This window comes from Schistocerca nitens, chromosome 5 (assembly GCF_023898315.1).
Source record: "Schistocerca nitens isolate TAMUIC-IGC-003100 chromosome 5, iqSchNite1.1, whole genome shotgun sequence".
Lineage (NCBI taxonomy): Eukaryota > Metazoa > Arthropoda > Insecta > Orthoptera > Acrididae > Schistocerca > Schistocerca nitens.
Window position 1 is genome coordinate 356065696 of NC_064618.1, and position 16251 is coordinate 356081946.

The window sequence follows — 16251 nt, forward strand, 5'->3', positions numbered from 1 at the left end:
TAAAGGGCCTTCCATATAAAACCAATAGAAACCCTACCATTTTGTATTGTTCCTCTTAAAAGGATATGTAGGATCCCTGTTCTAAATAACAGTGTGCATAGATAACATACCATGGAAGTTATTTCATGATGTCTTAATGGATGTCCTACCATCCTGTCCCTTCTTCTTGTCCAGTGGTTTCCATATACTCCTTTCCTCACTGATTCTCTGGGGAACTCCTCTTTCTTTACCTGTACAGTCCAACTACTTTTCTATATTCTTCTCTAGCACCACATCTTAAATGCTTCAATTCTCTTCTGTTCTGGTTTTCTCACCATCCATGTTTCACTACCATGCAATGCTGTTCTCCAAACACACATTCTCAGAAATTTCTTCCTCAAATTAAGGTCTATGATTGATACTAGTAGACTTCTCTAGGCCAGAAATGACCCTTTTCCCAGTGCTAGTCTGCTTTTGATGTTTTCCCTGTGCTATCCATCATGGGTTATTTTGCTGTCTAAATAGCAGAATTCCTTAACTTCATCTACTTCGTGATCACCAATCCTGATGTTAAGTTTCTCACAATTCTCACGTCTGCTACTTCTCATTGCTTTTGTCTTTTTTCAGTTTACTCTCGAACCATATTCTATACTCATTAGACTGTTCATTCCATTCAGCTAATCCCATAGTTCATCTTCACTTTCACTCAGGCCAGCAATGTCATCAGCAAATCTCATCATTGATATCCTTTCATCTTGAATTTAAATCCAAGTTTTGAAGCTTTCTTTTATTTCTGTAATTGTTTCTTCAATGTACAGATTGAAGAATAGGGGTGAAAGGCTACATCCCTGTCTTCCACAATTTTTTACTATGAGCACTTCGTTCTTGGTCTGCCACTCTTATTGTTCCCTCTTGGCTCCTGTACATATTGTACAAGGTGTGTATTTTAAGTAAGGTGTGTTTTGTTGTAGACAATAGTAGTTTGCACGCATACTGCAATGAGAACATACGTCATGCCTTGGGAACAACTGTGCTCAGTTTCAGCTCTGTAGCTAACCTGTATGGTTCTGTTCTGTGCTTTCAAAATGTTTAAGACTATCGACTTGCCTGCCATGTGTGAGGTTCACTCGATGATATGACTTTTGTCAGCAAGGAACCTGTCTGCTGCAGAAATTCATGGACAGATTTGCAAAGTGTATGGTGATACTGTTATGAGTGAAAGCAAAGTGAATAAGTTGGTATAAGAATTCAAAGATGGCCATGACAAAGTCCATGATGAGGGCCACTCCGGTCGCCTTTCTTTGATTACAGACGATTTGGTGGCTTCAGTTGAAGCAAGGATTCATGAGAACAGACACTTCACAATAACAAGTCTCTCAAACGAATTTCACGATGTCGAGACCAGTGCTTTACAACATTGTGTCTGAACAGCTAGAGTTTAGGAAACTGTGCTCCCATTGGGTCCCGAAACTCCTAACAAAGGACCACAAAAACCAAAGATTTGAGTGTGCGATGAAGTTCTTGACTCGTAATCACAAAGAAGGTGACGGCTACTTGAGTCAGATTGTAACTGGAGACGAAACATGGGTTTCACATATCGTACCCGAATCAAAGCAACAGAGCATGGAATGGAGACACACACGCACGCCTGTAAAGGTGAAGGCCAAACAGAATCTGTCCCAGCGCAAAATCATGGCATCGGTGTTTTGGGATAGGCATGGTGTTTTGTTGGTCAGCTTCATCCAACAAGGAACTACTATCAATGCAGAAGCAAATTGCCAAACCCTGAGAAAGCTACGCAGAGCAATTCAAAACAAAAGAAGCAGCATGCTGACAAAGGGAATAGTCCTTCTGCATGACAATGCAGGACCTCACACTGCACGTCAGACTGTGATTTATTAGACAGTTTTGGCTGGGAAGTTTTAGACCAAACACCCTACAGTACAGATCTTGCACCAAGCGATTACCATCTGTTCCTCCACCTCAAACAACACCTAAGTGGCAACCATTACAATGATGATGACAACATGAAAATGGCAGTGAACTCTTGGTTATCAGAGCAGGCAGCAAGTTTTTATGAAGATGGTATTTTAAAATTTGTTGAGAGGTATGATACATGTTTGAACAAACTTTGCAACTATGTCAAAAAATAGAGTGAAGTATGTACTTTCTGAAAATTAATTTACTTTTTTGAAATAATCTTTCATTGTGTACTTGTGTTCAAACAGACCTTACTTAAAAAACATGCCTCATATATTACCTGTCATTCCCTATATCTTACCCCTGTTTTTCTCAGAATTTCAAACAGTTTTCACCATATGACACTGTCAAATGTTTTTTCCAGGTCAACAAATCCTATGAAGGTATCTTGATTTTTCTTTAGTCTTGCTTCCATTATCAATGGCAACATCAAAATTGCTGTTCCGTGCCCTTCCCTTTCCTAAAGCCAAACTGCTCATCATCTAACACGATTTCCTTTTACATTCTTCTGCAAACAGGGTGTATACATGGCCGAGGAAAAAAAATTCCCGGATTTCCCGGTTAAAAATACACTTTCTCCCGGATGAAAATACACTTTTTCCATGTTAAGTAACACTACACTCTTCCTCAGAACTGCAAAACTTTTCAATTCCTTCAATGGTTGTAGTTTTTTATACCAGTGTAGAATTTCCCTGCACTTTAGAAAACTCAGGGGAAAAAACACGTTTTGAAAAGTTGTCTGATGTGCAACAACATGTACACTGCCTATTTTTGTATTACGAAAGTATAAATTCAAATTCGAAATCGAGATTGTGATGTGCTTTTTTAAGCCAGTCGCATCTCGTGTCAAGTGATCTCGCCAGCCAATGACAAAGGATATTCAGAGCATACGGCACATGATGTAGTCAGCCAATATCAACATCACTGTTAAGTAGTGCGAACACACAAAGAGGAAAAGGTAATAGTTTAACTTAATATACATAGTGTTGCCTCTGCCTGGCACTTAAGTGTGAGTTGCAGGGTAAGCATGTAGATGTAGATGTAAAATATTGGTCAGTAAGATTAATAAGCTGCAAGAGAAGCTAAGCTTTCACACATAATGTTGATATTTTTTGTGCGTGTTACGCTTTAGGATACATCACACAAATGTGCCACAGTAAAATTTTTAACAACATAAATATCTGATCTTATGGGCTCGAAAATATTCTAAATGGTCTTCCTCAAAGATTTGATTTTTGAATGAGAGTCAAACACTCTGTGATTTAAGTAATTCATCGGACATTCGTGCATGGCATTCATCTTGTGTAAAAGGAAATTTGCTTTGAAAGTAATGCTTTTCAAACAACAATATGGAATATTTTCCTGCAACCTGTTAGAAATAGATTCGCTTCAGCAGTTGCCAGATTGTCGCCACACTTGCGCAGCTACGATGGCGTAGGAAGCCCGTACGTTCATACGTCTAAAACATTAAAACATCTTACATTATGTCATAAAAGAAACAAGACATTAGAGGATACTCCAAAAGTATGGGAATTTTGTGGACCATACTAAAATGCATAATTTGGATTAAAGTGCACATTGAAATTTCTTTAAAAAAAAACCAACAAAAATAACTTCATTGTTCTGCAAGGCGATTAAGGCTTGACTGTAAGAAAGCTGTAAACAAAATAAAATCTGAATCTAATAATGATGAAGTCCCATACTCCGAGGAGCGTAGGGGACGGTGCGGGAGACCCTTCAATAATTATGTGAATGTATTTGATAGCTCCCGGCCACAGAAATCCATTTTGTTTTCATTTGACGTGAGAGCAACAAACGAAGAGGAAACAGCAAAACCACTTAACATAAACATGGGCCATGTGGAGACTACCACCTCCCCACTACGACTCAGACTGCTCTGTGCATCAGCTCCGGATCTACATTATTTCCGAAATGCGGCAATATGAAATAGTGGCGCTCCCCTCCCTCGAGCGTTTGAGGTAGGACGCCAAACATTTAAAAAATCAACTTTTCAAAAATATCTTCATTTTGTAGCTCACATCTTTCTGAAGAGTCTGATACATAAAACATATATGTTCAAGGGAACGTAAGACAAATTAGTTGGTCGTAAGTGTGCCAAAGTGCAGTGCCACGCCTCTTCACACAGCATTCTTCCATTGCACGCCTCTGTATTTCGCTCCGTGCAATTCAAACGTGTAATTGTAATGGGTGCCATCAAACTATATTCAGGCCAGTGGAAATTAAAATCTCCTGTGGTGCCTCTTCTGCTCCCAGTTGGCCAGTTTGCAATTAACAGCGAATGGGATTATTTGTAATCAGGAGAACAAGAACTATTCAGAAAATTTGCTCTTTTTACTGCCTATTACCTAATAACTTGCTGTTTTGTGTGACATAAAATTAAATATAGGATACATAAAATGAGTAAAGACAAGAGACAAGCAAGACAGTATACATTTCTTCAATCCTTTAGTCCTAGTCTTTTTTTCTCTCTAATCTTGCCACAGCTTTATGTGGCATACTTCCCTTTCTGGGAAAGAATCTATTACCTCATCAAAGTTCGTGAATGTTTTGCTACATGAAAAAACGAAATGTCACTGTCTAATACTAGAAAAGATGTTAATACAAATGGTACCCAAAACTGGTGTGGTTTACCGATCTGATTACATGCATTTTGTCACTCTCTGCTAGATAAAACGACATAAGCCCGCCTAATATTGCAACAATTGTTACACACACCAAAAAAATGAGACTGTTTTGCCACAAATCGTCATTTTTATAACACGACAGAAAATAATTCATGAAGTACCAATATCATATGCCTATTAGGCATACTAAAATTAAAAAGTTTTATGTTAGGAAATAGTTTCACGTTTCATTCATACTCTCTAGCTTCTGAAGCATGAGATTGAAGAGTAGTAGTACAAAATTTTTACATAAATTTGGAATTGTCATATTCTTCCGTAATTTGTGTGAGTCCCCGTTTCTTCTCCTTCCTCTGTCTAACAAACAATCTTGTCATCACTAATTCTGTAACTATTCCTGCCAGTGTCAAAACTTATTCTCTGGTTAACTTCACTAACCCTGCCACAATCACCGGTTTAGTATCTCGCATTTATTCTCTGGTTAGGTGTTATTACCTGTTCGTAGAACATGTTTTCCGCGCTACTCCCAGAATAGAACTTTAGCAGCTGCTAACCGGGGACTGTATAACTGGCCCTTAGTAGTGTAGCGGTCTAGCCAAAAATTTTCTGTCAAAATTTCATTCTCTTGGATACATGGAGAAGACAATATGTATTCCTGTTAGTCGTTCATTTCCATAGTCTGAATCTATGAATTTTGCTAGTAATTATAACAACGCAGGTCATTTGCAAACCCAGTCAACCACATAAACAGAGATAGGCATTCACCTGTTCGGCTTTATTCCGCTCAGCTCGTATAGACCCGTCCGCTTTTGTCTGCAGATAAGTTTACTTCTAGATGTGATGGGGATGCCCCAGCCAAAGACATCACATACACTATGCACACATTCAAAAATCAACTTATGATTCATTCAACTTACAATTTGTTCAAAAACAACAGGGATGCGTTCAAAATAATATGAGTAATCGATAGGTCAACATACCCTGGATGCTAGGTGCTTTGTGAAACAAGGTCTTTTTCCTCAATAATATGAATTTGCCCCCCCCCCCCCCCGAAATGCCCGGGGAAAATACCCCAGTTTGCCCCCGCCCCCTAGTTCTGGCCTGTTGCACATACATAAATCTATGAATCTGACGGCTTAGGTGCACCAGTGAAATTTTTCCGGATAGCATCTGGTTGCTTGCTGCTTTTGCTTATACAGCTAACTGCCACACTTCTGTAGCCATAAGTGGGAGAAGGTACTACCACAGTCTATGTTAGACTGTGGTACTACTCATACGTGACTAAACTGCACATGCGCATAAGCTCGCTCACAACCACTCAAACGAATCAAATGTAAACAGTTGTGACGTAACACTCATCAGAGGCAATTTGTTGTTATGAAGCATTGCATAGTCTTCCTAAAGCCTTTGACACATTTTGCTGTTGGCAGACGCTTGTATGAGCACTGTGTTTTGTTGTTGTATATGGTGCATTTCCTTTGCAACTTAAATTTTATTTTCATTTTTTTCTCTCTCGTTCTTGTTTTATTGCTGCAGTACTATTCTGCAGTAGCGAGATACAGTAATATTCTTTGTTAGAGTACTGGTTCTTACCAGTCAGTTACAAAAATTTAACTGAAAACTAAAACAATGAAAAATTCTCGGAATTCTCTGGTTTTTACCGGTTTTCTCCCAGATGAAAAAATTCTCGGGTTTTTCCCGGATCTCCTGGTTGTTCCGGGTCATATACACCCTGGTATATTATCTTTGTGAAAAATTTGGATGTATGATTGTGCAATAGTTCTCGCACTTGTTGGCTCTTGCAGTCTTTGGAATTGTGTAGATAATGTTTCTCCAAAAGTCAGATGGTATATTGCCAGACTCATATATTCTACACACCAACGTGAATAGTCGTTTTGTTGTTCACCAATGATTTTAGAAATTCTGATGGAATGTTACCTGTACCTATTGCCTTATTCGATATTAAGTCTTCCAAAGGTTTTCTAAATTCTGATTTTAATACTGGATCTCCTACTTCTTCTGTACCGACTCCTGTTTCTTCTTCTATCACACCAGAATCACACAGGTCTTCATCCTCATAGATGCCTTCCACATACTCTTTCCACCTGTCCACTCTATACTCTGCATTTAACAATGGAATTCCCACTGCACTCTTGATGTACCATCCTTGCTTTTAATTTCACTGAGGTTGTTTTGACTTTTGTATATGCTGAGTCAGTCCTTTCGGCAATCATTTCTTTTTCTATTTCTTCAAATTTCTCATGCAACCATTTTGCCTTAGCTTTCCTGTGCTTCCTATTTATTTCATTCCTAAGTGACTTGTATTTCTGTATTCCTAAATTTCCAGGAACATTTTTGTACTTCCATCTTTGGTCAATCAACTGAAAATTTCTTCTGTTACCCATGGTTCCTTCATTGTTACCTTCTTTGTACCTATGTTTTTCTGTCCAACTTCCGTGACTGCCTTTTTTAGAGATGCCAATTTCTCTTCAACCAAACTGTTACTGACAATATAATGTAATTGGATTGATGAAAAATCTACTCACCAAACAGCGACAGAACATACATACAAAAAAGTTATAATTCTTCAGGCAGAAGGGTTGAAGAGAAAAGAAGAGGGGTGAAAGAGAAGGACTGGAGAGGCCTGGGAAAAGGGGTAGATTTTGGAAAAGGCACCCAGAACTGTGGCTTAGGGAATACTTATCGGATGGGATGAGAAGGAAAGAAAGTCACCCAGAATGGCGGGTAAGGGAGACTACCCGGATGGGATGAGAAGGAACGAAAGTTCTGGGTGACTTTTCCAAAATCCACCCCTAGACCTCTCCAGTCCTTTTCCTTCACTCCTCTTCCTCCCAGTTCAACCCTTCTGTTTGAAGAAGGAGCCACTGGCTCTGAAAGCTTGCCAATTACAACCGTCTTTTATGTGTGTGTTCTGCCACCACTTGGTGAGTAGATTTTTTTTAAAAAATATTCCCCTTATTTGGCTTCATACAACATTTTCATTCTCTGGGCACCTGTGTTTAGTGAGGCAATGAAAATTTTGTTCAAGCTACCAGGATCAGTACTCCCTGTAGTTTATGGTCTGCGGTATTCTGAAAGCAATAAACAGAAATAAAGACGCCTGTCTGTGACATAAACTTGTAGACTGCATATGGATGGAAGTTATTTTGGAAATAAATTGTTATTAAAGAACCACTAAAGTATTTTTAAAGCTACAGCTATGAAAATTGGTTTTTCACTTCTTGGTTATAAATTTAAAAAATTTGCTCTTCAGAGTTACCATAACGAAAATTCAGCCCCTAAGAAGGTGAAATTTGGGATGAAATTTGCATAATTATAACCTCCTTTTAGGTGTGTGTTCTCCTGCTGCTTGGTGAGTAGATTTTTTATCCATCCAATTCCATTATGTTGGCAAAAACTTTCTACTGAGCTATTTCTTATCGCCATCTACAGCCTCAGAGTATTTCAAGCATATCTCTTCATTCCTTAGTACTTCCGTATCCCACTTCTTTGCGCATTGATTCTTCCTCACTAGCCTCTTGAACTGCAGCCCATTTTTCAACACTGCTAAATTGTGATCTGAGTCTGTATCTGCCCTTGGGTAGACCTTACAATCTAGTACCAGATTTTGAGATCTCTGCCTGACCATGATGTAAGCTAACTGAAATCTTCCCGTATCTCCCAATCTTTTCCAAGTATACCTTCTCCTCTTGCGATTCTTGAACACAGTATTTATTGCAGGACTCAATCATTCTCCTCTGTCATTCCTAGTACCAAGCTCATATTATCCCATAACCCTTTATTCTCCTTCTTCTCCTACAACTGCATTTGAATCCCCCACCCCCGACTATTAGATTTTCATTTCCCTTGTCATACTGAATTACCCATTTAGTACCTTCATATACTTTCTCTACCTCTTCATCTTCAGATCATGATGTCGGCCTGTATACCTGAACTATTATTGTCAATGTTGGTTTACTTTCAATTCTGTTGAAGAAAATCCTATCAGTGTCGATGCTGGTTTACTGTCGATTCTGTTGAAGAAAATCCTATCACTGAACTACTCACAATAACGCTCTCCCCTACTTTTCTATTCATAACAAATCCTACTCTTCTTATACAATTTTCTGCTGCTGGTGTTATTACCCTATACTCATCTGACCAGAAATCCTTGTCTTCTTTCCATTTCAGGTCAATGACCCTTCATATTTCCAACATTCCATGCTCTGAGTCATATTACGTACTATTAATATTCATAAAACAAACTTGATACTTCCAATTACTACATAGCATCTTTTAGTGCTATATTCTTGCTGTTACAAACAAGGATACAATGTAGTTATTAAACAAGGTAGAACAGTAAGAAGTACAGAATAGTGTAAGGGGAAGGAAAGTCTTTGGAGAAACAAAAGAAGAAATGTCAAAGCTGTTAACTCAGACCTCTAACAGTTATTATTCTGCTGAATTTGCAAAGTGTGCAAATTCTCCTAGGGAAATATATTTTTTAATCTTGTCAACATCATATGGTCCCTTTCCCTGGCCTGTATCTGGATAAACCAGGAACAGTGTCTTAGGATGTACTATTCCTACCACCTCAAAAACTTTACAACACCATGGAAAGTACTTACTCACCTCTTTACTTTTGTTGGAACTACAGTTATCTCATGGGTTATCTAAATATTTTGATCTCATTAGATGCCACTCTATGTACTTCTTATAACTACCCCAAGAACTATTTTAATGCTCTGAGTCAAGTAATTTGGAGTATTAATTTTTCTTGTGTGCTGGAAGTCCAAAATCTCCTATTAAAACTTTCCTGAAAAACCTCCCAGTGCTTGAAATCTCCAGAATGGGCATTTCCCCATCCTGCTGCATCACCATCCAAATAAATAAAATCTATCTTTCTGGAGTCCTCCAAAGAAATTTACTGGATACACTCTCTCATCCAGTTTCAGCTTTGAAAACCATTCACAAAAATTTATTCCATTTACCATTTGAGCATCCTCAAAAATCTCACAAGGAAAAGCAACATTATTGATGGTCTCATTTGTTCTGAATTCAGTTTTTCTATTTTCTAAGCCATCACACAGTTCCTGTATTTCCTTTCTATGGTCTACAGAATCTCCAAAAGAACTGGTTTTAATACTAGTAGATTCAACTGTATCCTTTACTTTTTGTTGTACAAACACCTGTAATCCCTCTTCTAATCTAGTCAATGTTGTTAGGCGACTCAAAATTTCATTTAGTAGTTTTCCATGCTCTAACCTTTTCAGCCCCCTCCTGTGTACCTGAGATTTGGTAGTCTAAGGTGTGTACATTATTATTCTTTCAAGTGATCATGTACTTCATTTCTCACTAAATCACATTGTGCACTAATCTCCATTTGTACTTTGCTAGACAAATCATTTAATTCTTTCTCCATAACAGTATCTTTATTTCCCTGTACATTAAATAAAGACATTATCTCTTCTTCAAATGCTTCTGCCTGTGATTTGACCGCTGTCAACTCGGCAATGGCAGCTTCTGACTTTTGGTTGATACTTTCTTCTAGCCTCTTAAGAACATCATCCTTCTTCAAATGCTTCTGCCTGTGATTTAATTACCACCAGTTTGGTAGTGGAAGCTTCTAACTTTTGGTTGATACTTTCTTCTAACTTCTTAAGAGTATCATCCCCTTGAGCCTTAATGGTAGCTTCCAATTCTGTTTTAGTATCATCCCCAAGTGTTTTAGGGCCCTCCTGTGAGTTTCTTAATGTCTTAATGTTTTGCCTAACTACATGCTAAATGCTGTACTATTTTGTCTTTAGCTTCACTGTTCTGTTTCACATATAACCTAACACCAATCCAGTGCTTCTGCTGCCATTTTTCTAGTTCACATATGCATACATTGCTAAATAAATTCCCAAATAATTAGTTAAATTAGATGTTCAATGACTTTCTTCACTCTAAAACATCATCAGTAACTAATCCTGTAAGTTCATGTACACACAACACTAAATGGCTCCCTTCAAACGAAGAAGAGGTAGCAGTAACAGACAATAGGATAAGAAGCAAGTTACAAGAGTCAGTCCAGAGCAGACTATGTAAGTTTAACAATATGGCATATGTATCTATATTTAGTGTAGATGATTTAGTTTTAGTAAAAGATGTTCAGCACAGTTGTAACACAAAAAAAGGAGATGAGTAAGTTCTTTCTATGCTATTGTGGACCTCTTACAGCGGTAAGAATGCCATATCCTAAGGCGCTTGTAATGTCCAATCCAGATACAGGCCAGAAAAAGGGACAATATAATGTCAATATGGTTATGAAATATATACCCCAAGGAGAATTTGCACAATTTGCAAATTCAATGGAATAATATACATCGGAAGTCTGAGTTAATGGCTTTAGTATGCCTTCTTTCATTTCTCCAAACACATTCCTCCACTTTACACTGTTCTATATTCTGTACTTCTAACTATTCTATCTTATTTAAGAACTACATTATATCCTTGCTTGTGAAAGCAAGAGTACGTCAGCAAAAGTTGCTATGCAGATAACTGGAATAGTCACTTTTTATTTAATTATGAATAATACACAGTATGTTTCTTGCTGAGAAAGATACATACATTGTTATCTATGTATACTGTTATGTATAATGGGCATTTTATATTTTTTTAAGAGGAACAGTACAGAATGGAGGAGTTTCTATTGGTTTTATACGGGACGTTCTTTATGGACAGCTAATAGAGATGATGATGATCACTGACGATTTACTACTTTTTTCCTCTTCTTCATCTTTCATGTTTTGTCATTCTTTCTCTCTCCACTTGTGATAGGTTTACTAAGCTCATTTTTCGCACCTGCGATGGTGAAGTGACAAAGACCATCCAATAGGGAATGCAAAATACCTTCTCCCTCCAGCGTCACAACAAAGAACTTTGGCAGAAGTGAGAATTCCTTGGGGTGGGAGATGGTAAGGAATTCTGTCTTACAGAGCTATCTTCTTTCTTTCTTCCACCTTAAAAAATCTATTTTTCACTTTCCTTTCTTCCTTCTCTGCCAGGTCTACCAGTTCTATCTTACCCTCTATCCATATTCATAGGATTCTATCAGTGAAACTCTTCTCTTTTCTGCATGTTTATACCACAGCCTGTTGACACAGATGGCCAAGGAGAGCAACACATACGTGATATGACTTGGACAAATGGATGTAATTTTCATGCCAAAAATATTTTGTATATGATGTCAGTGTGTTGCATGTTACCCGCATCACATGTTGTGGAAAAAGATAACAGTGGAAAGCCAGTGTGTGGAGTGTAGCAGTCTGAAATATGGCATGCTAACATGAGTGTAATGAACAGATGATAGCAGTGCCATCTGGAGACAAATCAATTAATTGACAGCACAGAGGCATGGTCAATAAGATCATTATATCCATTTTAAGTAGAGAGAAAGTGCTACACAGGGAACAGGAGTAACAGACATGAAAAATAGGCTATATTTAAGTAACATAATGTATGATCAGTGTGAGATGACACAACAGACAGTTAATCACCATGATACATATTACAACATAAGTTGTTTATAAAATAATTGACAATCGAGAATTGAAAATAGAGTTATCTAGACTACCCTAGAATGTTTTGTCATCAGTATGAAATCTGTTGAGTTTTCAAAGCGTGAAAATTGCAATTTCAGTCCTCGCTTTTTTATGCTAAGTGGAATTTTTAATGATACATGGAGCTCCAGCTGATGACTTGGATAATTTTAAACACAAATCCAGTAGCAGATCTAAATGATCCTGAGAAAAGGAAATGAACATGGGAATATTATTACCCAAAGTTAAATGCTAATGCAGACATGTTTTCATACAGCAGCAAACATGTAGGTTATAGTAATTTTGTGTAGGGGGTATGGTGTGGTATGCTTTAAATTTGGAGTAAAGAAGCACCAGAAGTAAAGGAGCCCCTTCCCACCAGGATGTGAGAAATGAAACTGAGATAATGTGCAAACAGATTTTATATGGTGAAGTGTGTCCTCCTTTAGATGAGTTGAGGGAGTTAACACATGTAAGCAGACCTAGACAGAGGCTGTCCTATGTCAGAGGTCCTGTGCATTCAAGAAAGAAATAGCCTGTACTGCATTTTGTGTAAAGGACTTTGGGGATAATAGAGGGAAACATTCCATGTAGGAAAAATATATCTAAAAACAAAGATGATGTGACTTACCAAATGAAAGTGCTGGCAGGTCGACAGACACACAAACATACACACAGAATTCAAGCTTTCGCAACAAACTGATGCCTCATCAGGAAAGAGGGAAGGAGAGGGAAAGACGAAAGGATGTGGGTTTTAAGGGAGAGGGTAAGGAGTCATTCCAATCCCGAGAGCGGACAGACTTACCTTAGGGGGAAAAAAGGACGGGTATACACTCGCACACACACACATATCCATCCACACATATACAGACACAAGCAGACATATTTGGTCTTTAAATATGTCTGCTTGTGTCTGTATATGTGTGGATGGATATGTGTGTGTGTGCGAGTGTATACCCGTCCTTTTTCCCCCCTAAGGTAAGTCTTTCCGCTCCCGGGATTGGAATGACTCCTTACCCTCTCCCTTAAAACCCACATCCTTTCGTCTTTCCCTCTCCTTCCCTCTTTCCTGATGAGGCAACAGTTTGTTGCGAAAGCTTGAATTCTGTGTGTATGTTTGTGTTTGTTTGTGTGTCTGTCGACCTTCCAGCACTTTCATTTGGTAAGTCACATCATCTTTGTTTTTAGGACTTTGGGGATAGGTATACCAAATAAAGGGGTCTAATCCTTTGGTTACATGAACCTGCAGAGGGATAAACTAAATAGTTTTTTGAAAGGAACTGAATAGAGGACACTTTCATCTGAAAGGAAGAATGCTTGCACAGCATCTAACCATAGAAAACGTTGAACTCAATTATTAAGGTTGGAGAAGATGTGTTGAGTAGCAATGGATCACTTTGTCGAAGGGGTGTCCACAGTAGTGAGGAGCAAACAAATTTACCCTGGAAGCAGTCTCTGTTAACCTTCACTCTATGTATGCTGATGTTTTCAAATCTGAGACCTGGATGGTAAAGGATGAAATTAAGTATATTGCTAGTGTTAAATCATTGCTGTTACCTAACAATGAATTTCAGTTTAAATGAAGAAAACACACCCCACATTCTTGTAACCCAAAAGGACAATTAATGTTGTGGAGTCTGTAATGACTGGTGATAAACATCAGTGGACTGTTAATGACTAGAGCCTTTTTCTATGCTAACTCTTCAAGACCAAAAATGAATAAACATGCATGGACATTTAAAGAAAGCATTCATTACATTTGTTAAGGATAAATGAAATGGATAGCAAGTTGTAGTATGATACCAGACGTGTTACATTTAACTGTAAAAAGTGGGCTGAAGGAGTTCGCATAACATCTTTCATCTCAGTGGGGATATCTGCACGGTAGCAAGGGCTATTTGTGAGAATTATCTACGTTTCACTGAGGACACTCAAGCTGGTGAAACATGGTCGTGTCTTTTATAATCATTTTATACACTGGAAAAAATCCACTTTGCACACCCTGATCTGTAATCTGTGCAGATGGTGCACATGCAGTGACATAAAACAGCAGTGGTAAGTCATGGCTTGGTGAAGGCAGTAGCACTTGCTGGATGTGGACATTTATGTCTTGGTGACGCACCTTGAAGGTATCATGAACACCTCAGAGAAAATGGACACACTAAAATGAAAATGCTGAAGACAAATGAAGATTGTAAATCTTAGATCTTAAGTCGGATTCAATGTGATCAGATGTATTGATCAATGTGTTTGAATTTATGAGTCGCTGATATTTGGATCTGCCTTCATAACCGATGTAAGTAGTTGAAACAACAAAGAAGATTATTGTTGAAGACGGGTTCATTATTCAGTAGTTGAAAGTAGTGAGACACTCTCTTACAGCATCACCCTGCCTGGGTATGAAGTCAAGAAGAATAAGTTCACTTACGGCCATGGTAAGAGAGAAAAAACTAACAGGCAACCATATTGGAAGAAGAACAAAAGTAACTTGGACCGCATCACACTGTCAGATCCACCATGTTGTTATAGTCACATGGGAGCAAACATGGCAACAGGATGTGAAGTGGGAGGACGTGTAGAACAGAGGGGGCAGAAACTGTTGAGTGGAGGGTGTGGGAACAGTACATTATCGTAGGTTGAGGCCAGGATAATTTCAGGAGTAGAGAAGGTGCTATAAGGATAACTCCCATCCTGGAGTTACTGTTGTTTGAATTTGTGATGATACGGCTATTGCTTGTACTAGCTATTGAACAAGTATGACAGAGGTAAATGCTTTCAGAGTTTTTGAACCTCATTTGCTATTCCAGATAACTCATTTTCAGCACCGATTTCATTCAGTCACTCTCAAGTATTCAATGAAATCAAACAGTTGTATTAAGTAGCTGTTTCATTCTAGTTTCTTATCCGAAATTCAGTTCATGATGATAATCAAAGAAGATATACAATAAGAGAAACCTTGTAAGCCTTGTGCAGAACCGTCGCTTATTGATCTGCTTCATGTAAGACATCTGGAACTGTGAATTAGCACTGCGTTTTGCTCCACTTGTTGCTGATGAAGATGGCTGAATCAGGAAATTGTGATCATCTGTGGTGAATCCAACAGATAGGAGCGCTTTGTGACAAGCACAATTAATAAGTTCTTTAACTATGTCTCTATATTCAAGTAACTGTTCACGAACTATAACCAGGTTTTTCATCTGAAATAAAAGATAACTTGCTTTTATAATAATACACATGATTTGTGAAAATTTAATTGGTTATTAAATAATGAATTGAGGACTAAAAGCCATTGAGTTCTGTTTCATACTCAAATCTGAGTGTGTTTATGCAAAAGTCTAAAATTCGAAAGTAAGGTTATGATTTACTAGAGACATTTATATGGTATTTTTTAAGTTGAAAATTTTTCTTGGACCATCCCCCAATCCCCAACAAGGGGACCTCACTGACTCTGATTTTCTTTGTACATATAGCACTTGAATGTTAGTGCCTGGACATACATTTGCTAAATCAGAATGATAGCAGTTATCAAAAACTAAAATATTGACTTGGGAGTTTTCCAAGTGCTATTAAGTACAAAACATTTCAGTCGAAGTAACCTAACCTCTCGTAGTTGAGAATATAACATTATACTCTCATAGTGGAAGAGTTGCATATTCTATTCTCACCAGAGGCAAAATTTTTTAAAACTTTCAGCAGATTTTTTAAAACTTTCATTACAATTCAATATTTGTTACCAAATTACAATAATAAAATGAGAATTTTGAGCAGCAAACCCACATTTCCTTAAACTGTCTTTTGATCACAATTAACATACAACAGGCTGTCTTTTGATCACAATTAACATAACAACACAGAACCACAATCAGTCATCAACATACACAACTAATGAATTCAAACAAATGGGTTAAAAATATGGGGTGAAACATAATTGATAAAATAACTTATCAGTATTACTGAGATACATAATTTTTGAATTTTAGTACAAGACAGTTCCCATTCATGTATCAAATTTTAATTTGTTACTAACTGCTTCACAAGGCTTTTAGTTTCATTTGTTTTCTGGGAATATT

The 16251-nt window shown here is 37.7% G+C and overlaps 1 protein-coding gene across 1 annotated transcript in view; it reads right to left on the minus strand.

Moving 5' to 3' along the window:
- LOC126260454 (dynein axonemal heavy chain 6) overlaps positions 1–16251 on the minus strand; it is a 1163459-nt gene that overhangs the window by 1007826 nt on the left and 139382 nt on the right. The window contains exon 7 of the mRNA XM_049957783.1: positions 15137–15378. Coding sequence (XP_049813740.1) covers positions 15137–15378 — 242 coding nt within the window. The remainder of the gene's footprint in view (positions 1–15136; positions 15379–16251) is intronic.